The sequence below is a fragment of the Ictalurus punctatus genome, chromosome 22 (assembly GCF_001660625.3).
Source record: "Ictalurus punctatus breed USDA103 chromosome 22, Coco_2.0, whole genome shotgun sequence".
Lineage (NCBI taxonomy): Eukaryota > Metazoa > Chordata > Actinopteri > Siluriformes > Ictaluridae > Ictalurus > Ictalurus punctatus.
This window is the reverse complement of record NC_030437.2, coordinates 5,673,038-5,696,229: the sequence shown is the minus strand read 5'-3', so window position 1 is coordinate 5,696,229 and position 23,192 is coordinate 5,673,038. Positions and strand designations below refer to the sequence as shown.

Here is a 23,192-nt window from a genome sequence, read left to right as displayed (position 1 = left end):
TGTAGCCGGGAAATCCTAGCGCGTTCGAAATGAACGCAGTACTGACGTCTTATTCCTCACCCGTATTTAAACAAATCCCTCCCCATGCGCTAGGATTGGCCAGACCATCCCGACAGCGAGTGCATCAATTGGACAGTGAACTTGGTATAAATCTCGGAGCCAATCTTAGAAAGGAACATCGGATACTACTAGCCAATGCCAGCGTGGGAGGCAGATTGAGCGGAATATGGGTGGGAAATATCTGGCGGTGCTAATACAGTGCCCGCAGAGTGTGTAGTGTTTATTTGGACGTGAAAAGGGGAAAACAATGGCAAACTTGAAACGGGAAAGGGATATCGATAATGAAGAAGAGGAAGGTAATATTTATATATATATGTATAAATATATATATATGTGTGTGTTTTTATATATAGCCCAATTTCAGGTTTCCAATCAAGTAAATGTAGCTAATATGCTAACAAACAGGCATGCAAGCTGTTTGAGGTTGTAGCAATGGTTAGTTTCAATACAACAGTTTTATAGAATAATTTTATAAAACATAGTGCTGCGTAATATTTATTTATATATATATATATATATATATATATATATATATATATATATATATATATAATATTACGCAGCACTATGTTTTATAAAATTATTCTATAAAACTGTTGTGTGTGTGTGTGTGTGTGTGTGTATGTATGTATGTATGTATGTATGTATGTTTATATATAATACACACACACAGATTTGATCAATTTGAGTATTTACTATATATAAATTATGACAGTGTAATACCAGTCAGATGTGCAGAAACAATAACATATTGAAATTCTGTGACTACACAAATCGTCCATATTATGTACACATTATATTAGCTAGTCATTGCTATTAAATAAATAAATGAAATCAGCTTGCAGATGTATGTACATGAACTCTCGTTAGACCTGTACTCCTGCGTTTCCTGTCAATTCAGAAATTGTTGTCTTTCAGTGGAAGACAAGATCTTCACTTTTACTCATCCTCACTGGAGCCCAACTTTTATTCTCTCTCCCACGACTATGCTGGATTCCTCTATAGTATAACGTGGAATAATATCGTTAGGATCGTTATCCTGTCTATTAAACGTCGTTTATAACTGCATTAGAAGTGAGCTCAGGGCAGCACGCAGTCAGTAACTTCACTCTGAAGGAATGAGAGCACGATCTCAGTGAACGCACTGACACCAGCTTCACTAAGCACATCACAGATATCTATAGTGCGCCGGACTGTGCTTCTCCTTTACACTGTTTGTGTTTGTGTTTGTGTTTGTGATGGTCAGAGGTGCGAGTGAAAGTGTCCCGTTCTCACGACGCTGAAGACAAAAGAAGCCGGCACTGTCCCTACCTCGACACGATCAACAGGTTCGAATGTAAAACCTTCGATCGCTACTTTCCAGTATGAACGTAATAGTCTCAACTGACACACAAAGACTTCTCTCTCTCTCTCTCTCTCTCTCTCTCTGTGTTCATAGGAGTGTTTTGGACTTTGACTTTGAGAAGCTGTGCTCAATCTCTCTCTCGCACATTAACGTCTACGCCTGTCTCATCTGTGGAAAATATTTCCAAGGTAAGGGCTTATGCACAATTAGAGGGGAAAAAACGCAGTGTTAAGGATTATACCATGCAGTCATTCTGTCGTTATGACAATAGATGGCGATGATAAAACTCCAGTCGAGAGTCCAGAAGTCCAAAAGCGTCAAGTGCCCATGCATAAAGTAATCAGCTGTAACGGGTCTGGAGCACACATCCAGAGCGAGAACCCAAGTTGGGGAGCTTGTGAGCTTCAGGAGGGGGAAATGACTAATGTTAATACAAACTCTGCTGCTTTTATAAAAATTTCACTCCATTTTGGTTTTATTTATATAGCTAAATGTTGTCACAAAGCAGCTTTACAGAAATCTGGATGGAGATCCTTTATGAGCAACTCATCGGTAAAGGAAATACTCCTGTGTTTGTTTACATAACAATGGACGTCCCTTCTGCTGCTTCTGTCCTCTCGTCTACTACAGGGCTGTCGAGTTAAAATTCCAACTTCGAATATACGTCGAACTGAAGGTGAAAACGCACAATTGAGTGCAAAACCTGTGCGCGTTCAGAGTTTTAAGATGCATAGTGAGCGCTAGCAGCGTGTTTAATTAAAACATACCGTAGGGGAAAAATGACACGCAAGATACTATCAATGCACTAAGCGTGTTTTTTGAAGAAGGACAAATCTAGAAAGAACCGTTGTAATGTTTTCAAATAATCCCGTCGTAGCCCGTAATGTCGAGGATTGACTTACTGAAGCTAAACAGTGACTGAACATCACAACTGACTACAATGCATAAATATAACGACGAAATTTTGCCTGAAGGATATTTTCATCGGAAGACACCACTTTGAGTAAGATGATCTTAAAATCACAATATTGTTTATCCGGGATAATATATAGCCCAACAAACAAACCATGAAAGGGAACCGGTCCTCTTCTGGGTGACAGCCAGAGTTAATCAATAACAGTGAACAGGTGTAGAAGCGTAAAGACAGACAGGACTGAGTGTGTTTGAAAGGATGTTTAGTGTGAGTATGACAGTTTTTCGAAGTCGGAAGTTTGAAGGTACTACCTTTTAGTGTCCAGCTGAGCATATCTACTGAAGAAAGGATTGTCTGTGCTAATTGTGTTTCAGGGAGAGGTTTGAAGTCCCATGCCTACACCCACAGTGTTCAGTTCACACATCATGTCTTCTTAAATCTTCACACCCTCAAATTCTACTGCCTACCGGATAACTATGAGATCATCGATTCATCTCTTGAGGACATCACCGTGAGTAATAAGCTGCATTAAGCAGCGGTCATGTGAATGTGAATATGAAGACTAAGTTTCAGTGCATATTTGTGTTAAACCCCTTTTCTCATGCCAGTACGTGCTGAAGCCAACGTTCACCAAACAGCACATCGCTAATTTGGATAAGCAGGGGAAGCTGTACAGGGCCTATGATGGAACGACGTACCTGCCTGGTATTGTGGGCCTCAATAACATCAAGGCCAACGACTACGCCAATGTAGTTCTACAGGTATGGATGATCCGTCTTCATCAGCCCTATCTGGAGAGGATTAGTGTTGCTGATGTCATGCAGGGTGGATGGGTTTCTGCAGCCTGTTTGGAGTACAGACTATTTCCAAAAGAACGGGTTGTGTCACACATGGTCCTATGTTTATACAGTGCCCTCCACTAACATTGGCACTTTTGGTAAATAAGAGCAAAGAAGACCGTGAAAAATTATCGTTATTGTTTAACCTTTTGATCTTTAAAAAAAATTTCACAAACATACTCTGCTGCCATGGATATCAAACGATCACAAACACAACACGGGATTCTAAAAAAAAAAAAAGTTTTGTTAAATATAGGTGTGCAACAATTATTGGCACCCCTATGAATTCATATGAGAAAATTATATTTGAAGTATATTCGCACCTGCGTGACTAGGAATAGGAGATTGTTCAACCATGACTTCCTGTTTCACAGGGGTATAAATATGAGGTACACATTTCCATGAGGCCAAATTTTCTTAGTCGTTCGTAACAATGGGTAAGCCCAAGGAATATAGCTGTGATGCGCAGCAAAAGGTTGTTGAGCTTCACAAAATCGGGCGTGTCTATATGAAAATAGCACAAGCATTGAAGATGCCCATTTCCACCATCAGGGCAATAATTAATAAGTTCCAGTCGACTGGAAATGTTATGAATCAACCTGGAATTGGACGTGTGTCTATATCGTCTCAACGCACTGTGAAGAGGACAGTTTGAGAGGCCAAAAATCTCCAAGGATCACAGCTGGAGAATTGCAGAAGTTAGTTGCGTCTTGGGGTCAGAAAGTCTCCAAAACTACAATCCGAATTCACCTACATCACCACAAGTGGTTTGGAAGGGTTTCAAGAAATAAGCCTCAAGCGTCTTCAGTTTGTCAGACACTACTGGAACGTCAAATGGGATCGGGTTCTATGGTCAGATGAAACCAACATAGAGCTTTTTGGTAATAAACACAGAGGTGGATTTGGAGCACACAGAGAGGTAGCCATATGGAAAAGTACCTCATGCCCACGGTTAAATATGGAGGAGGCTCTTTAATATTTTGAGGCTGTTTTTCTGCCAGAGGACCTGGACATTTTGTTAGGATACATGGCATCATGGACTCTATCAGATATCAACAGATATTAAATGAAACCTGACTGCCTCTGCCAGAAAGATTCAAATGGGCCGTGGTTGGATCTTCCAGCAGGACAATGATCCAAAACATACATCAATATCAACACAAAAATGGTTTACTGAACACAAAATCAATTTCCTGCCATGACCATCCCAGTCCCCTGACCTGAACCCCATAGAACACCTGTGGGGTGAACTGAAGAGGAGAGTCCACCAGCCTTTGAAGGATCTGGAGAGATTCTGTATGGAGGAATGATCTCAGATCCCTCACCATGTATTCTCCAACCTCATCAGGCATTATAGGAGAAGACTCAGAGCTGTTACCGTGGCAAAGTATTGACTAAACGGGTGCCAATAATTGGTGCACACCTATATTTAACAAAGTTATTTCTTTTTAGATAAATCTGTGTTGTTTGTTTTGTTTGATATAGATGAGAGCAGAGTATTTTTGTGAATTTTTTTGAACAAAAGATCAAAAGGTTAAACAATAAAGAACATTTTTCACAGACTTCTTTGCTCATCTTTACCAAAATATGCCAATGTTAGTGGAGGGCACTGCATTTTTGGCAGCATCAAAAAATAGATGATTATAGAATTTACAGCTTTAATATATTGACTTTATCTGACTTTACAACAGCCACTTTAATCAGCAAGAGACTTCTCCTCCTAATGGGATCTCAGTGTGGAAACAAAGTTTTTAGACACCTATCTTGTAAGGTTTTGAAAGAGTCCTCCAAAGCCTTCACACACCCCCCGAATTCGGAAGGGGATACACACCTGCTTGCAAAATCACAGACGTGTCTGTCCAGACAAAACATTGGTTAACGTAGGTCATTTGGTCTGTAATTTTCTCACCAACATCCAGACAAAACAAAAATATACACAGGTACCACCTTCAAATAAATGAATTGGAAATATGGAGGTTACCATGTAACTTTAATCCTATTCAGATAGGGCTATAGTTTATGATTTGTTGCTGAAAATGATTCCACTATTTTCTAAACCAAAGAAGCATGAGAACATGGTTCCCAAGGTGAAAATGAAAATCTGGTAGTATTGAATGGACCCAAATGCAGTACCATACATTTACAGGTGATAGTCGATATAGTATGCGAGGTCTTAATTCTCGTACACATAGAGGTTTATTTAACGTACTGGCCTTACCTGGTCATGGCAGGAGTCATGTAGTGTTTGTCTTGTTCATGGAGTGAAAAAATCTTCCTTTGCCTCTTCATTTTAAAGGCTCTGTGCAACGTGCCTCCTCTCCGCAATTACTTCCTAGAGGAGGAGAACTACCGTGGGATCCGGCGGCCTCCCGGCGACATCATGTTCCTGCTGGTGCACCGCTTCGGCGAGCTCATGCGCAAGCTCTGGAACCCGCGCAACTTTAAGGCCCACGTGTCACCACACGAAATGCTGCAGGCTGTGGTGCTTTGCAGTAAGAAGACCTTCCAGATCACCAAGCAAGGTACTACACTGCAGACTGATGTGCCACTCTGGGAGTGTAATACAGCCTTGCACCAGTACTGCCTGTTCACATGGAAATGGAGATTCAGAAGGGAAGATGATAAACTAGCTGTTATGCTCTGTCTGTCCTGTAGGGGATGCTGTGGACTTTCTTTCTTGGTTCCTAAATGCCCTGCATGGAGCTCTGGGTGGAACCAAGAAGAAACCATGTGAGTTTCAGCATGGCTGTTTTATTCAAAGGAATTATTAGTTATATGTTTATTTTAATAATGGGGAAAAATGTGTCTTATTTTTGCTTAATTCTGCTCAATATAACGCATTCCTACTTTTCCATACTTTCCAGCTATTCTCACAAAAGTCTTCCAGGGGTCCATGCGTATCTTCTCGAAGAAACTTCCTCACCCTGATTTGGTGAGTAACCTTGTAAACATAATGATACCAACAACGGTGTTTCATTTAAAAAAAAAACAAACAAAACCCCAGCATGGCAGTTGTAGCGTGTAGAAATCTGGAATCAAGGAAAAGACACAAGTTTTAGGCTGTGAGGTCGGTATATCGAGTGTTTGTGTTCGTCTCGTCCCTCCCTACACTGAGAGTCTGAACGTATACGTGTTCACTACACATACTTGCATACTACAAGATTAGACTCCATTCGAGATCTAATGAAATGCTGAAAAGGTTTTATTCTAAGCCAGGTTGAGTTTGTATTGACACCCTTCCAGATGTTCAGTATCTAAATGGGTGTGTTTCATTTCAAATGTATTTACGGAAATTTGGTGATTCACAATAACACCTGTTTTTATTGTAATGTTCTAAAGAGGAAGCAACACTATAATGAAAACTGTTATTGGCTCTATGCAAAGCCATACAGCAATATATAAATAGCTCAATTTAATCTGAATACTGCCATGTCGAAACACTGCTTGCGCACTATTGAGGGTTGCATTCTTGGCTTTTTTGACAAGAATAAAATGTGTAGTTGTTATTTTGATGTCAGCCAAACACTTTTTCTTTTTTTTTTGGTATTATTCAGGTTTCACTGCTGACTTTACTATAATATTGAAGTTCAGATCTATCCAGGAACCTAGCGTCCTGGCATACAAGGTTAAATTGAGAGTTTTTTAAAAAAAAAATAGAGTTTAATAAAACACTACTGCACACCGTTTGTCTCCACTACAGCCTGCAGAGGAGAAAGAGGCGCTGCTGCAGAAGGACGAGTATCAGGAGGAGATGCTAGAGTCCACGTTTCTGTACCTCACCCTTGACCTACCTACTGCACCGCTCTACAAAGATGAGAAAGAGCAGCTGATCATCCCTCAGGTTCCCCTCTTCAACATTCTGGCAAAATTCAACGGCAACACTGAAAAGGTACCGGCTTTAAGAGCGTAATGAGAGCGTGCTTTCATATAAGTAGTTGTACGTTCCAATTATTGTATATACTATAATACATTAAAAATGAAATGGAAAACCGCTACTGATATTGTAATGTGGTTTTGTTATTAAAAATATGACCATGACGACGATCCTTTTATTATGTGTTAATTTTTAAAAGGAATAATGGAGATTTCGGTGTTTTGGGTCATTGTCTTGCTGCGTGATGAAGTTCCTCCCAATTAGATTGGATGCATTTCCCTGTAAATTAGAAGACACAAACTTCTGAATTCATTCTGCTGCCACTAGTGTTACATCATCAATGTAGATGAATTTATCCTGTTCCAGAAGCAGCCATGCAAGCCCAAGCCATGACACTACCTCCACCATGCTACACTGATGAGCTCGTATGTTTCGGATCATGAGCAGATCCTTCGGTCTTTCCGTCACTTTGGTAGCGGTTCATTTTGGTTCCAGAAGTTTTTGTGGCTCATCTCCTTATTTCTTTGTGAATTCCAGTCTGGCTTTCTGATTCTTACTGCTGATGAGTGGTTTGCATCTTGTTGTATGGCCTCAATATATTTCTGCTCTCGAAGTCTTCTTCGAACGGTGGGTTGTGATACCTTCACTCCTGCCCTGTGGAGGAGGTTGGTGATGTCACTGACTGTTGTTTTTGGGGTTTTCTTCACAGCTCTCAGTGTTTGGCCGACGTGTTCAATGTCTGGTTGTTAATACACCAGTGGTTTTTCTTTTTTCAGGACATTCCAAATTGTTCTGTTGGCTTAACATTTGAACATTTTTATTTTTATTTATTTATTTTTATTATTATTATTTTTTTTTTTTATGAAGACAGTCCGTCCTTGATATTTAACAAAATCGTCTAAATCATTTGGTTGAATTCTCAAATCTGATTGGTCAGAAGGTGTTGATTTAATTGAACTGTAACAGCAGCTCTTCTAGCTGTAAGGCAGATCGAAGATTGTGCGCTTTAATATGAACCTGTGGTGTTATTTCCATATGTATAGTGGTATGGAAGGTGCTCCACAAAAAGGATTAAAATACCATGAGTAATAAGCGGTTACAAGGCTGACAACACACTAACAATACTACTTACTGTTTATTTAATGCACTCCGTCTGCTTGTGTTCTTCCTGTTTATCACAGGAGTACAAAACCTACAAAGAGAACTTCCTCAAAAAGTTCCAGTTAACCCGACTTCCTCCGTACCTTATCTTCTACATCAAGCGATTCACCAAGAATAACTTTTTCATCGAAAAGAATCCCACCATCGTCAATTTCCCCATCACGTAAGTTCTCCCTTTTTGATATTTGTACATACAAACAAAACTTGAACATGACCCCATTTCCTAGGATTAATCCATACGTTTTTAAGTGTTTAAACACTTAATTTGTGAGGTTGGGGTTGGAAATGGTTTTGCCTATTATTTGCTTTCTTACTGTGTTTTCTTGTAAATGTTTGTCAGTAATGTTGACCTGCGTGAGTACCTAACAGAAGAGGCCCAGGTTACTGAGAAGAACACAACCTATGACTTGGTAGCCAATGTAGTGCATGATGGGAAGCCAACAGAGGGATCATACAGAATTCATGTCCTACATCATGTGAGTGCTTTTAAACCATCCGATCAAGTTTGGCTCATGTTGAAGTACTGTATGTCGTTTTTTAAATGTAGAGGTGGGGGTTTGTCTGAAATCTGTACACTGATCACAGGGCACAGGGAAGTGGTACGAGCTCCAAGACCTGCAGGTAACAGATATCCTGCCTCAGATGATCACACTGTCAGAAGCGTACATACAGGTCAGTGTCATCAGAAGTACATTGGAAACATAGCTAGTTCAAGTATTGACAGTGAAACGTAGTTTACCGTAAATGTTGTTGCATTTCAGATCTGGAAGAGGCGTGAAATGGACGATGATGGAAACAGCCACACAGGAGCATGACCCTCAAAGACTTCGCTCTTCAAATAATATAGATATGAATGCTTGTCCCAATTAATTTGTATTTCTGTGTGAGTGCTGCGCAGGTTTGTTACATCTGTTGATTAAACACTTTAATAATACATGTGAAGCGTATCGTGGTGTTTCCATTCCAGTGATGGTTGTAAACACTTTGGAGAAAACACTTTGTGTAGGAGAAAACACTTTGTGTAGGGTGCAGTGTAAATGTGTGCAGGTAATCCCATCCAACAGCACACCAGTATACACACATAAATACCAACACAAATTGTTTCTGTCAAACAAACTGCAGAAAAGGAATTTCACCACCTCCTGCACTCTTGTTAAGTAGTTTAATATTTAATAGGGTTTCAGTTCCTCAAAATAGACTTTATTTAAACATTACACAACTACTGATGGTGATTCACATTCTGAAGGAGAACAAAATGTTCCCACCCTCCCCTACCGCTATTGGAGCGAATCAAAGGTGTGTAAGGTTATGTAAGGTTTATAGTATAGAAGATTTGAGGACATATGGAAATGGAAAAGACTATGTACATTCGATACCTAGCTTAACTAATGTAACAGCATAATTATATAGTTCCAGTCATTGTTTATGCTTTTTGTTCCTTTTTGAAGAAATCCCACATCTTTTGGAGCTTTTATATCTACAATGTTTGCCTTTTCTGATCTGCTGCAGTTTACACTGTTTAAAAACTGCACCCCAATCTAGCAACCCTGAACTCTACATGATTCTGCATCCGTGCTTCCACCTTGCTTTACACACATTGTAAAAACTTTACTTATTTTTTTAAAACACAAAGAAATTTTGATTCCTCAATAGCAGCATGGTGTGCAAGTCCATCCATCCATCCATCCATCCATCCATCTTCTACCGCTTACTCCTTTTCAGGGTCACAGGGAACCTGGAGCCTATCCCAGGGAGCATCGGGCACAAGGCGGGGTACACCCTGGACAGGGTGCCAGTCCATCACAGGGCACAATCACACACACATTCATACACTGCGGACACTTTAGACACGCCAATCAGCCTACCATGCATGTCTTTGGACTGGGGGAGGAAACCGGAGTACCCAGAGGAAACCCCCGCAGCACGGGGAGAACATGCAGACTCCGCACACACAGACCCCCGGGAATCGGACCCTGACCCTGGTGGTGTGAGGCAAACGTGCTAACCACTAACGGTGTGCAAGTCTCAATCTCAAAATCTTGAGTTTGAATATTGCAAATGGCTATATCGCATAATGATGATGATCCACAGGCTAGTGAGTGCTGCTACAAGAAAGGTTAGGCAGTAAGGTAACAACTCTGTACCCGTGCTGTATGTGTAAACACATATATATATATATATATATATATATATATATATATATATATATATATATATATATATATATATATATATATATATATATATTATACATTATACAACACTGCAGGTCTCAAAGCAGTAGTAGTTTTCTGAATAGAGCAAAATATCGCCATGGTGATTGTAAAATCAAGACTTTATTTAAAAAAAAAAAAAAAAAAAATTGGTCTTCTGTATACATTACCATGACAGAAAAAGATCATTTTTTACAATCGGATGTTTTGTTACATGATTGTTCTCATTATTGTATAAGAAAGGGAAGTCTTCTCGATTGACTTGAGCCTAATCGAGTTTAATATTGTAAAACACGAGAGCAAATCGAGGAGCAAATAAAAATTCACTGCTTCCTTGCTTGATGGTCCATCATGTTATTCTTGTCCCACACAGAAGAACGTCTAATAAAGCAGAGAAGAAAATACGATTAAGAATAAATGAAGCCTCAACAAAAACGTTCTCAATTACAACCTGTCTACAGTTCTGGTGTATAGCTGGAGTGTAAAAGCATACAATTTATATTATTAAAAAGTTACTTCTTAGCTACGATCGTGAAAAAAAAAGGTTTATTCAATGGCTCTTCAGCATGTTCCTCTCTGGGAGCCACTAAAAACGTTTCAGTGTTTGTGTATCAGAGAGTTCCCAGTGAACCCCATGAGGAAGCGGAGAACCTTTTGAAGACTAGTGTACAGTTTACGTACATTGCCACTGCTGTGATCAGAGACTAAACTAAAGGAATGTATCTGAGAACAGAGATTAACGGAGTAAATTACCTGGCATGCATTTACAGCTTCTTCCTGTTTGCTCAGGATGTTCACTAGTGCCGTGACATGACTCTGGATGAACACCTCGCACTAAGAGGACACAGAGAGAGAGAGAGAGAACATCAGTCTGAAACAAATCAGCAGCTGCAAAGATCATGTTGCACAGATGAAATGCCGCTATTAGGACCGTTACCCCTGGAAGAGCATTGGGGTGAAGGTGGCATGTCTTCCAGAGCGAAGAGGTCATCTGAGTCTCGCTAGTATTCTGGCCCAGGTGAATCTGAGTCAGGATCATCAGGATTTTACAGGTATAACAGTCTGATGGCAGAGACGGCACTGTGGGGGGAAAAAACTAATGTGAGAGTGTGAGCTTACAAGCGATCAATGAGATTTCACAGTTGTTATTAGTGGGGTAGTACAGTTAAGTGCTCACTCTTACGAGGAACACAAAGATATGTATTTAACTAATAAATAAATCAATTAACAAAATTAACTATTGTATTTTGTTGTATTTCAAATGCAGATTATAAGGAAAAATTATCCAAATTTAGTGCATCCCTTTCTGTGTAAGGAATTGCCTAAGGAGTTGATTATATACTATTAGAGGTCGACCGATTGATCGGTTTCGCCGTTCGGTTATCGGAAAATCCACACCGTTAGTGTTTTGAGAAGGGTCCGCACGAGAGCGACCTCTAGAGGTGAAATAAAAACTATCACTGACAAATTTTGTTGTGTTATTTTAAGTTTTTTTTTTTTTTTTTTTTAAAAACAACAACTTTTTAATCATTTTGGACGTCTCTATTTTTATTTGGAGCGCTACTCTTTGGTTCATTTTGGATGCATATCTTCTATTTACTTTAATATTCATTAATAGTTAATATATATATATTAATATTTAGATATTTATTTCTTTTTTTTAAAGCACAGTACATAATTTAAGGGTACAGTCAGTGGTGTTTATTTTTGTAATCAAGTTCAGGAATGTTTTACTTTGAGTGTTTTCTTTTCATTCAGTATCGATTTTAAGAACTATCGGTTGATTACTCGGTTATCGGCAGGTTCTGCCCAACTTATTTATCGGTAACTGTTGACCCCTATTTTCTAAAGTGTTTTATTCCTTTTCTACCACAGCGATTTGCTAAAGAATATCTTCTTTTTTTTTTTTTATTAAAGAATGCCAAAACATATTTTTATTTATTTATAGTTACATTTAGTGTTGTGGAACGTCTACGAAACAAGTTTCTGTTATCACAGATGTTAAAGTTAATAAGACATGAAGCAAATATGTGAATGTGCCTCGTAGCTGTTGGTGAAAGTATTTGGTTTGTGATGTCCCAAATACTTGGCAATGTTATATCTAGAGTTCTGGCAGGCTGTAAACAAGTCCTGAGGCACCACTGATATATTTTATTCAGGATCTGTACTGGTCTCGAGAACGTAAGGCTACTTCAGTATTTTCGGTGATTACCCAGAGCAGGTGCGTCCTGGACGAGACACAAGTGCAGCAGCATGCATATCGTGTGCGGCGTGGCAGACGTGAGCAGGAAGTCGATGAGCTGCTTGCCGTAGTTGTCCAGGAAATTGTTGCACTCCTCTTTGTAGTGAGCAGGTAAGTGGTCGCAGATTTTCTCCAGTAGCTTCACCACACTCTCCTAAAACAGGCGTTACTATTACTGCATTCTTTCAGCAGCCTACTGTACACGAGTACTAATTGAATTGCTTTTTTCAAAAAGTCTTACTTCGGTTCTCTCTTTTGGAAGCATGTCTTCCAGTTTTTTGATGAGGAAGAGGCAGAAGGTGCACTGCGGGCTGAATTGTAACTGTCGGGGCAGAAAGTTACACGGACAGATGTCAGAACACGACGATCAAAGCACGGGTATAAAATAAAAAAAGATTTTATAAGCGTTCGTGCGTTCAATCATCTACAGTTAGCACTTCATTCTGGATATGGAGCGTATCCCAGGAACGCTGCGTGTGAGGGAATACTCCCTGAATGGGATGCCAGTGTATTGCACAGCACTCCCTCACACTTGGAGGTAATTTAACGTAATCAATCTGCATGCTTTTGGACTGGACTGACCGTTTCACTCTTAAATCCAGCTGCGTACCTCGTGACTGGTTCCTGTCGAAGGCTGTGCTTGGATGATTCCAGCTTCCTGCAAAGCAGCGTTGAGCAACTCTGGAGCTTTGTGTTGAACTGGCTGAACAGCACACAGTCCGAGCACCATGCATATCTCTCCCTCCTTATGTGCCTGCGCAACAAATAATACACGTCTTATCTTCTTGCTTAATATTAACAATGGACGTCTGTTTGGGCCAAATGTTTTGATTTTCTAACAAAACTATTGTAACATTTATTTATTTAAACCCAATATACAGTACGTACTGGCTTGTGGACTTACAGTATATGCGATGAATTGCTGTATGACGATTGGCAGGTACTTTTCCACGAAATCCAGGCAGCTATGAGTAAACTGAGCACCTTGGAAATGACGGCAGATATCATTGAGAGACTCTTCGATCAGGGCCTGTACATGAGGGTGTGAGGCGGGGTTTAATATTATTGCTGTAAGTTACATGGCCTTAAAAAATAGGCACACCACGACTTGCACTTCCTTAAAGCCTAGAAGAAACGGCAATGAGATTTTCACTTCTGCAAAAACACGACACTGGTTGTTCTGAATGGTTAATCATGCACAATTATCATAAACACACACATACACAAACGTACATATGTCCTCACCTGTGTATCTGGATGAGAGATCATATCTGAAAAAAGCTCTATGATCCTGGTACAGTCAGAGCACATGTTTTTGGTCTAGAATGAGACATCAGACATCCACATCAGATTATTTGCTGTTAAGAAATGTCTGGTATGAAGAAGTGAGGCTGATTTCTTTCTAGCCCAGACTTCTAGATTCACGCAGCCTATCAGACGACTACAAGCTTTGAGCTCCATCGAGGCTTTCTGTAACACTTCAGTGGCCTTGGTTTAATACGGTCAAGTGTATAACAAACGTCAGTGATTTATTTGATCATTATCATTGTAATAGACAGCATCTGCAAACTGTATACTATTGTAGTCATCAACACGCACCGTACAGTGATATTTATAATAAGATGGCACAAGTTTCACAACCTTTTTTCAGATCCAGAAATAATGTAGAAGTATCACAGCAGTATCGTGCAAACAAGGTTTCAGGTCTTCATTACACCATTTTATTAATCTGAGAAAATCAACACCAGTGTTTTGTTTTGTTTGGTTTTCTCCCCCCCATTCTTACACACCATTAAAGACGCCATTAAGTGGGTCTACTTATGCAAAAGAAGTGAAACTCTTCATATCTCGCCTTATACCTTACACATATTATATTTATTTGTCTGAAATACCAAATCCTCATTATTTCTGAGATAATGAGCACCACAATGGCGCGTGTAATAAAATATCTTCCCTCCTTGCATACCATATTAAAACATACTCTGCAATAGGCGATTTATTTATTACATATTTAAAGTCATATTCATGTTCCGTCGTCTCGAGAGAGTCGAAACCACAGAGAAAAAAAAAAATCACTTACCACTGAAAGGTTGGAGGTTTTCAGGGGTGGAGAGTAAGGCCCGATGATGCTTGCATGTCCTGTAATGAAGCAAAAGTTCCTCAGTGGTTCGTCAAAGCATTCTTCAATGGATTTTAACACGTTATTCAGTCAGGAAATAACTATACTGCATGATTTAACCAAAAGAAGGATTAATAGGTAGAAAGATGTGGAATGCAAAAAACGCAAGTTCAAATTAGTCTATAAAACATTTATGCATCAACGTATTTAAAGTAAGGCCAGAATTTCTACCAAGTCAAATATTTAAATAGGTAAATAACGACGGGTTTATGTTAAACTCGTGAACTAGATACTTTTACGAACTTAAATTGTTATAGTAACGTGGACATTGGGTATCAATACGTAAACATAAAGCCAGAATCCCTTTAACATGTAGCCACACTGGTCTCGATAGACAGTATTAGTTCACATGGTTTTGCCTTTCATTCCATGCAACTGCTTTATTTTAGCTGATTATTGCTGTTTGTTGTTGTTTACTTTTTATTGTCCCCCTTAGGGGAAACTAGTTTTGCAGCAAAAGGTAACAGACACACAGACAATACATAATACACACACACACACACACACACACACACACACACACACACACACACACACACACAAAATATTATATATATATATATATATATATATATATATATATATATATATATATATATATATATATATATATATATATATACTGTACATCACACAAATCATAGTTCATAGAAATCGACCTATACAAAGTTCATTAAACCAAGAGCCACCGAAGCAAAACAAAACCTTAGATTGTTTTATTCTTCCACCCAGCACTCTAAAACAACGCCCGAAAGGCAACAATTGAAATTCTCATTATACAGGATGACCTAAATTTCTTAAAATCGAGTGTGCCTTATTCCAAACCTCTCTATGATAAACATCAATAGGCTGGTTTTGACATAAAAAAAAACACTGATTATGCATGACTAACGTGAAATGTTTACTCAGATCATATTCAGGAGGAAAACCTGCCTTTAACATTGTAAACCTTTTTAAAGACTGTATATGAGAACAATCATTTTAAATATATATTTAAAATGGCGGAGTCCAGTGAGGAATCAAATAACAAGAGTAAAGAGAAAAGCAAAAACAGAAGGTTATCAGTTTAAGATTTTTCTTTGTGTGTGTGTGTGTGTGTGTGTGTGTGTGTGTGTGTGTGTGTGTGTGTGTGTGTGTAATAATTGCTATGATTTGATTTTAATGAACACTAATAGCTGCCAGTGCGTTTCCTTAACTAGTTGTTTGTGATTATTATTATTATTATTATTATTATTATTATTATTATTATTATTATTATTATTGCCCGTTGTTCTGTTTTCACGCGTTAGTGGTCATCCTATCAATAACAGTCCGTGTAGAAATGCTCTCACCGGTGGTCAGGACGCAGGCGAGGGTGAAGAGGCAGAGCGCAGGTGCCGCAGCCATCATGGAGCTCGCGGCTGTGGGGATGAGGCGTGTCTGAGCGCTGATGTGGAGCACTGCGGGGTTTTAATAAGAGCCGCACCTCATCAGTTGACAGGGAACAGGCCGGAAGAGGAAACAACTGCTCACGTCTCATGGTTTCATTCTAGCCAATCAGATGCAGTCTAGCAAGCCCTCTGGATTAAATAAATATCAATACACGGGAACTGTAGACTATGTAGGAACTGTCCTCAAAAACCCAAGACCAGGATATACATGCAGTGAAATGACTGCAAACGCAGTTTTAACCAATCTATTTTAGTCTGCTATTCTTTACCCTGCTATTATTAACACCCCCCCCCAACCCCCCCCCCCCCCCCCCCCCCCCCAACACGACCACGACCGCCTAAAATCAAACCATTCAATTCTGGTGACAGGGGACTTTTATTTATTTATCTATTTACTTATTTATTTCTTTAATTTTCTTTAATCATATTATGTAACAAACATTAACATTCCATTAGCTCATTTTTAAATTTTAATGTACTGCTAACATTGCCTGCGTAAACTTTTTACAAATTGTATTTATTTTTATTTATTTTGTTTATTTTAGGTAGCCTATCAAATCTGCTCACTGTTTGCGTGTAGACAAACTCCATATTGTTTATACCCTGGAGCTCTGTTTTACCATGGCCATGTTTTAAGCAATTATTGACAACATTAACTTCATCAGTGTAAGTCTATTTGATTTGATTTGATAGTTTATTACTTTATAACATACGTAATTTCTGTTAAAATTCCTGAAATAAATACACACAGGTATACACTCTGTTCAAAAATATGAGAGAATAAATTATTATTATTATTATTATTATTATTATTATTATTATTATTATTATTATTATTATATACAAAGCTGGCAACTGAAATCCCATCACAATAATACAGAAGTAGACCAACATCAATATATTCTATTAAGATAAGTTAATACTTTATTAATCCCCAGATGGAGATATATGGCAAGGATTATTGTCTGAACACAGTAGACTGAGTAAAATCGACTATATTATTAGATTTTTTCACCTAAGGATCATTTCTTTACAGCAGTAATAACAAATACCATCATAACCATCCATCCAAACTCCACACACACAGGGCCACGGCGGGAACCGAACCCCCAAAACCACCTCTAAAAGGTGAGTAACCTTTTCTAATTTGCAGTAGCAGCAAAGCACAAAAAACCACTATACATCAATCTGTACAATTATATGAACACAGTGCACTAACTATAAATCTGTACATGCTAAGGTAGTAGGTCTAAGCAAAGTCCTATTTCAATGCACATAACATCCACCACTTCATCATTTATCCTGTGTGGTGTTTCACGCATCCATTCATGTGTTCATTAGATCTCCACATGCAGTTTTTCATATAAACAGACTTCATATAAAAACCATAATAAACTTTCTTTTACTTTCACACTATCCGGTGTTACCCAGATGAGGACGGGTTCCCTTCTGAGTCTGGTTCCTCTCAAGGTTTCTTCCTCTTAAAACATCTTAGGGAGGTTTTCCTCACCACCATCGCCACCGGTTTGCACGACAGGGATAAATTCACACACTTAAAATCTGTATCCTGTGTTTCTATGTTTCTGTGAAGCTGCTTTGAGACAATGTCCATTGTTAAAAGCGCTATACAAATACAGTTGAATTGAAATGAATCTCTTCTGCCCCAAGTGACCCGAACCACACTGTCCCAAATGACCAAAACATCTATCAGTTGTTAAATTATAAGCATATGTACACGACTGTAGAATATATTCATCATGACAGTTTTATAACCTTATAAAGAAGAAGAAGAAAAACATAACCGAAGCACATGTCATTTTTCGTACCTCAAGAGCTTTGGAGTCAACTTCCTGTTTGATGCTGATCACATCCCTTATAGAAAATATCACATGAATTAATATCACATTGCTTCCATCAGACAGTTTCAAGGGTTTAGGAACAAGTTTTGACTTTCATGCATCAGGTTGTTAAACTGTCCCAGTTGACCTGAATTCACACCTGTTTTCTTTCTTTCATATGTAGATTGTTAGAAATGTATCATGGATGATTTAATAATAATAATAATAATAATAATAATAATAATAATAATAATAATAATAATAATTTAGGGGGGGGGGGTATCTAAATATCTAAATATCTAAACCCTGGCTTTGAACTTTTTTTTTTTTTTTTTTTTTTTTTAGTAATAACACTTGGGGATAATTTGATGCAATATTGCTCTGCTTTGTCTCTGGGTGGCCGCGTATCAAAGGAAGTCCACAGCATATACCCAGCAGCATCCGTGGAGCTTCGCGCCTCGCGCATATTAAAGCCGGCACGGTTTCGAGAGACAGTGAACTTGACAGCTCGTCTCTTGTTCCTCCTCAGATCTGCTTCGAGGATCAGAGGGATTCTTCGGAGGCTGCAGGATGACAGGGGTCATCAAAGGCCACCTGGACCCTTTAAAAGCTCCGCGTAAGGCCTGGACTCCGCACAAACCAGCGCGCGCAGTGCTGGAGACAGAGCTCGTCGCGCGCCTGCTCAGACCACAGCAAAACGATCGCGCTGCAAAAATATCGACCTCTAGAAACGCATTTCAACGATGGGACTTGCACGTGCACTCGCTTTGATGCTTGCTCTAGCGAGCCTGGACTGCCTGGGGATCAAACAGCAAAGCGCGAGGCATCGCGCGGAGCATCCCAGTGCACACGGGTACAGTGCTGGAGAGGACCGTCCTCACAGATACCCAGTGTACATGATGCAGCTGTATCGAGACTACAGGAACACCGCTGCCGGTGTGAGCGGCCATGCCTTGCACCAGACTGACTCCGTACTGAGTTTGGTGGCCAAAGGTAGGAACGTCTTTATTGATTGATTGATTTTCAGTAAGATATTTAATTGCAAATGATGTGACGTCACTCTGGATGCAGAGTCGGAATTCAGTGCTGGATAAACTCTCCCCAAGCTGTATAAACACCTGGAACATCGGTATTTTTTTTTGGTTGTTTTTTTCTTCTTTTCACTGTTTATATTAGCAAGATTTTGCTTGATTAAATGAACAGAACTGAGAGAATGTCACACTGATGTGCACCTTTCAGGCTGTTTTAAACCCGCGGCCTAAAGCCCATAGCAGAAACTTCTGGCTATATCATTAGGCTCCTCACTCACATGTTATCGGCTGCTGTCTGATCCTCCCCTTTTAACGACTCACTAGTGTCAGTGCTTATTCGACTTTAAAGAGTTGCTCCGTTTTATGTGCACGGGGTGTGTGTATTAGCCCATCAGACGTTCAATACACATCCCTCCAGGTCTCGCCCTCCACCTTCCTTTGGTCACATATGGCTGGCTCGCTTTGCTCCTGTTCAAGCTGTAGGCCATCAGCTGCATGCATTTATGTTTATTGCACTTGCATCTTGGTTTCTCTGAGCTAATGGTTTGATTGCTTTTCTGCATGATCCCCCCCCTCCAGATTGTCATCAGGACGGTGAGAGGTGGAAGGTCACTTTCGACATGTCTTCGCTTTCCGGCAGCCAAGAAATCCGGCTTTCTGAGCTCCGCTTCCGCGTGCCTGCCTTTTCCGCGTCCGTGGTGGAGCTCTATCACATGCATAACAGCGCACCGGAAGAGCGCATCTTCCTCGGCAGCATCAAGGTTACTCCTGGACGCACCTCCTCCTCGTCGTCCTCCTCGTCCTGGAAAGCCTTCAACGTAACTGATCTCCTCACATACTGGCTGCGTCAAGAAGGCGAGGGACAGTGGCCTGCAAACCAGTTCGTGCCCGAAAATGACATGCCGAGTGATGTGGAAGAGGGCAGCGGTAAGGATGACACTGAACCATCTTCACGCCGCACAATCCAACACCTCACCACAGACCGAGTGATGATTGTGGTGTTCTTGAAGAGCGCGTTGACGCAGGGTCACCAGAGCAGCCCTACTTTAATGCAGACGGTACAGCACTCCAAATACGTGGCCCTGGACCGTCCTGGTAATGCAAGGCGACACAAGAGGAACCGAATGGAGCCGGGACATGTTCGGGAGGTGGCGAGTGAAAACGTTACAGGGCCAGTCACAGAGTCCAGGCAAAGACCTCTGTGCAGGAGAGTGGACATGTGGGTGGATTTTGACCAGATTGGATGGAATGAGTGGATTGTGCATCCAAAGCGCTATAATGCGTATAGATGTGAAGGAGACTGTCCAGTGCCACTGGACGAATCTTTCAAGTCTACAAATCACGCCTACATGCAGGTAAGACAGAGAGTCAGCATGTGTTAAGTGCACCACAAAGGGAGACATGGCGACTTCATTAGTATAAAATTGTTCTCAGGTTTATACATATTTTTTGGAATGGGTCCCTGAATGTTCAAATGTGACTTTTGTTTTCTTTTTTTGCATAATAGAGTCTGTTGAAGCTTTACCATCCAGAGCGCGTCACCTGTACGTTGTGCGCGCCCACGCGCCTCAGCTCACTCTCCATGCTGTATTACGAGGGCGATGACGTAGTTCTGCGTCACCACGAGGACATGATCGTAGAAGAGTGCGGCTGCCAGTGAAACCTCCTGAGTCTGATGTTCTGAAGACACTTTTTCACTTACTCTTGCACACCTGTGACGAGCAACCCGGTGATTCAGTGGATCCGATGACAAAAGCCACTAGTCTACTGAGAGAATTTAAATATTTAATATTTAAATAGAAGGTTTTTAATATGTTCGTATGTAGTTTAGGAAAAGTGGAATCATTTCTGTGTACAAAATGTATATACGAGTCATTCTTACGCTTAAAAATGTCTATATATATTTTTAATTAACATATTTGCTTTGTAAATAGTTCTAATCTTTTTATATTTTTGTTAGCAAAATCTATTATATATACTGTCTGTACAATGCAAGATTACATATTTGTGTTGTGAATAAATGAAAAATTATTTCAATGAAAAAAGAGAGAGCTGTCAATCCAAAAATCAATACACACATGCAGATAATGATAATGAGTCTTTATTTATCACATATACATTACAGCACAGTGAAATTCTTTTCTTCACATACCCCAGCATACCTGGAAGTTGGGGTGAGAGCGCAGGTCAGCCATGATGCAGCGCCCCCTGGAGCAGAGAGGGTTAAGGGCCTTGCTCAAGGGCCCAACAGTGGCAGCTTGGCAGTTCTGGGGCTTGAACCCCCGACATTCCGATCAGTTCTCAAGATACACAAAACACTGAGATACTGAAATGTAATATGAACCAAAACATTTATAAATTTGTATCAACTAAACCAGAGTCACATGACTTTATCTTCAGCTGTGTAGCTCTAACTAACTGGTTATTTGCATTTGACATTATTTTCTTTTCATGCTCTGGCACATTCTAGTACGTGTGTGTGTGTCACTCTGCAGCGGGTCATGACCGTACATTTGGCATGACAGCCTCATACGAAATTAAACCGAGAGGCTATCACAATCGACCCATGCTATCTCGTCAATGTTTAGCGTAACCCAGTAAAAACATACAGGTTATCCAGCATTCAGTCCAGCAGCTTGTTCTGAGTGGTGTAATTGTACCTTTGTGAACTGTGTTCAAGATAATATCATTAGCACTGGGGTTGCTAGGTTTCAGCAAAGTTTCCAGCGCCACTACATTTCACAACCCACACAAAAGACCTGAAACTCGCCCAAACGATTGGTAATCAGAAAGGGATCAATCCCCCTTTCCCTCTCCCAATGTCGCAAGATATCTTACACTGTCTGACACGTTGTCATTTTGGGAAATTTAATGAATATTATTTGTATAATTAATGTAACCCTATGTATATGAAGATCTTGGCAGGGTGTTGTTAAACTAGCCCAATCTGGCAACCCTGCAATTAACTGTCCTGTCTGCAGCTTCTCCACAGAGCATTGGGCAAGAATTCTACGAGTGTTCCCATTTTTGGCCACAGGTGCATTAATAACTCTAAAAAAGCTATGCATGCTGCCCTACAATTGCACAACAAACAACACATCTAGAAAGGTGAGCAAATCAGCAGAACTTCTGCCTCATATCTGTCAAATAGCGAAATGAAAAACACAATTCTTTGAATAATTGTCACTCTAAAGAGTTAATTAGTATTTCAACCTGGATTTAAAATATATGGAACTATGAATAAGGACTTTTTATTTGTTGAATGACTGATACAAATAGCGGGACTTTTCCCCACTTAACCCTATGGATGAGCTGCTACTTATATTACTGATATAAATGAAGGAAATGGCTTTATTGGCGCTGACCTGTGAGTGGCCTTTAGAAAACACATTGCAGAGAGGAGAGCTTCCTACACTGACAAGGTGGAAAAACCTGCCCACAGCAAGTCCCAAACTGGAGCAGATACACAAAGCACCGGAGTCCACAGCCCCTCCCTCACAGCAGTTACAGCCGCTTTATCAGACATCCATCAGACAAGTCTGGCCCAAAAACCTCTGTCTCAGACAGCATTCGGTTATGAGAGCATGCAGATCAATCAACATCCCAAATACACAAATGATTTAACTTACGTCTCAGGTATCTCTCTTTAATATACATCTAACAGGTTTGAAGAATTTTAGAATCTCTATTAAACACTTCATTCACAGCAACATTGTCCTTTCATTCATCTTCAGTAAGTGCTTTAGGTTGTGAAGTAAGTGAATTATGGGTTTCCTATTGACCATGGTTCCTCTCAAACTTTCTTCCTCATGTCATCTCAGGGAGTTTTTCTTTGCCGCCGTCACTGTATCTGGAAATACGAAACCCTGTTTTGGTCAGGGTCAAGGTGGATCCGGTCTTTCTTGTTAACATTGGGTGCAAGGCGGCAGAAATCGTCTACACAGGCAGTAACCTGAGCGCAAACAGTCTCCTTATGTACAAATACTTATTTATGTAAATTTTCATACATTTTACTCAAATATAATGAGAATCACTGCAAATTAGCCTGTGTCGCCATCATCTCAGGT

At 39.9% G+C, this 23,192-nt stretch overlaps 3 protein-coding genes across 3 annotated transcripts; 2 read left to right on the top strand and 1 right to left on the bottom strand.

Moving 5' to 3' along the window:
• Positions 1-190: 190 nt before the first annotated feature.
• Positions 191-9,128, top strand: usp39 (ubiquitin specific peptidase 39). The gene is made up of 13 exons (XM_017451530.3): positions 191-356; positions 1,307-1,388; positions 1,499-1,593; positions 2,693-2,829; positions 2,927-3,079; positions 5,454-5,679; positions 5,813-5,887; positions 6,022-6,089; positions 6,858-7,046; positions 8,213-8,355; positions 8,533-8,668; positions 8,778-8,864; positions 8,954-9,128. Exons 1-13 carry the CDS (start codon positions 308-310, stop codon positions 9,005-9,007), a joined length of 1,494 nt encoding a protein of 497 aa, XP_017307019.1. The 5' UTR covers positions 191-307; the 3' UTR covers positions 9,008-9,128.
• A 1,380-nt stretch (positions 9,129-10,508) lies between these two features.
• On the bottom strand, positions 10,509-16,309 carry sftpbb (surfactant protein Bb). The gene is made up of 10 exons (XM_017451532.3): positions 16,158-16,309; positions 14,728-14,786; positions 13,893-13,967; positions 13,552-13,677; positions 13,258-13,401; positions 12,889-12,969; positions 12,618-12,801; positions 11,343-11,485; positions 11,159-11,239; positions 10,509-10,786 (listed from the first exon to the last, which is right to left on the bottom strand). The coding sequence occupies exons 1-10, from the start codon at positions 16,213-16,215 to the stop codon at positions 10,760-10,762; spliced, it is 978 nt and encodes a 325-aa protein (XP_017307021.1). The 5' UTR covers positions 16,216-16,309; the 3' UTR covers positions 10,509-10,759.
• A 2,154-nt stretch (positions 16,310-18,463) lies between these two features.
• Positions 18,464-21,108, top strand: spaw (southpaw). Its single transcript, XM_017451534.3, has 3 exons — positions 18,464-19,087; positions 19,705-20,480; positions 20,633-21,108. The coding sequence occupies exons 1-3, from the start codon at positions 18,838-18,840 to the stop codon at positions 20,783-20,785; spliced, it is 1,179 nt and encodes a 392-aa protein (XP_017307023.1). The 5' UTR covers positions 18,464-18,837; the 3' UTR covers positions 20,786-21,108.
• Positions 21,109-23,192: the final 2,084 nt, after the last annotated feature.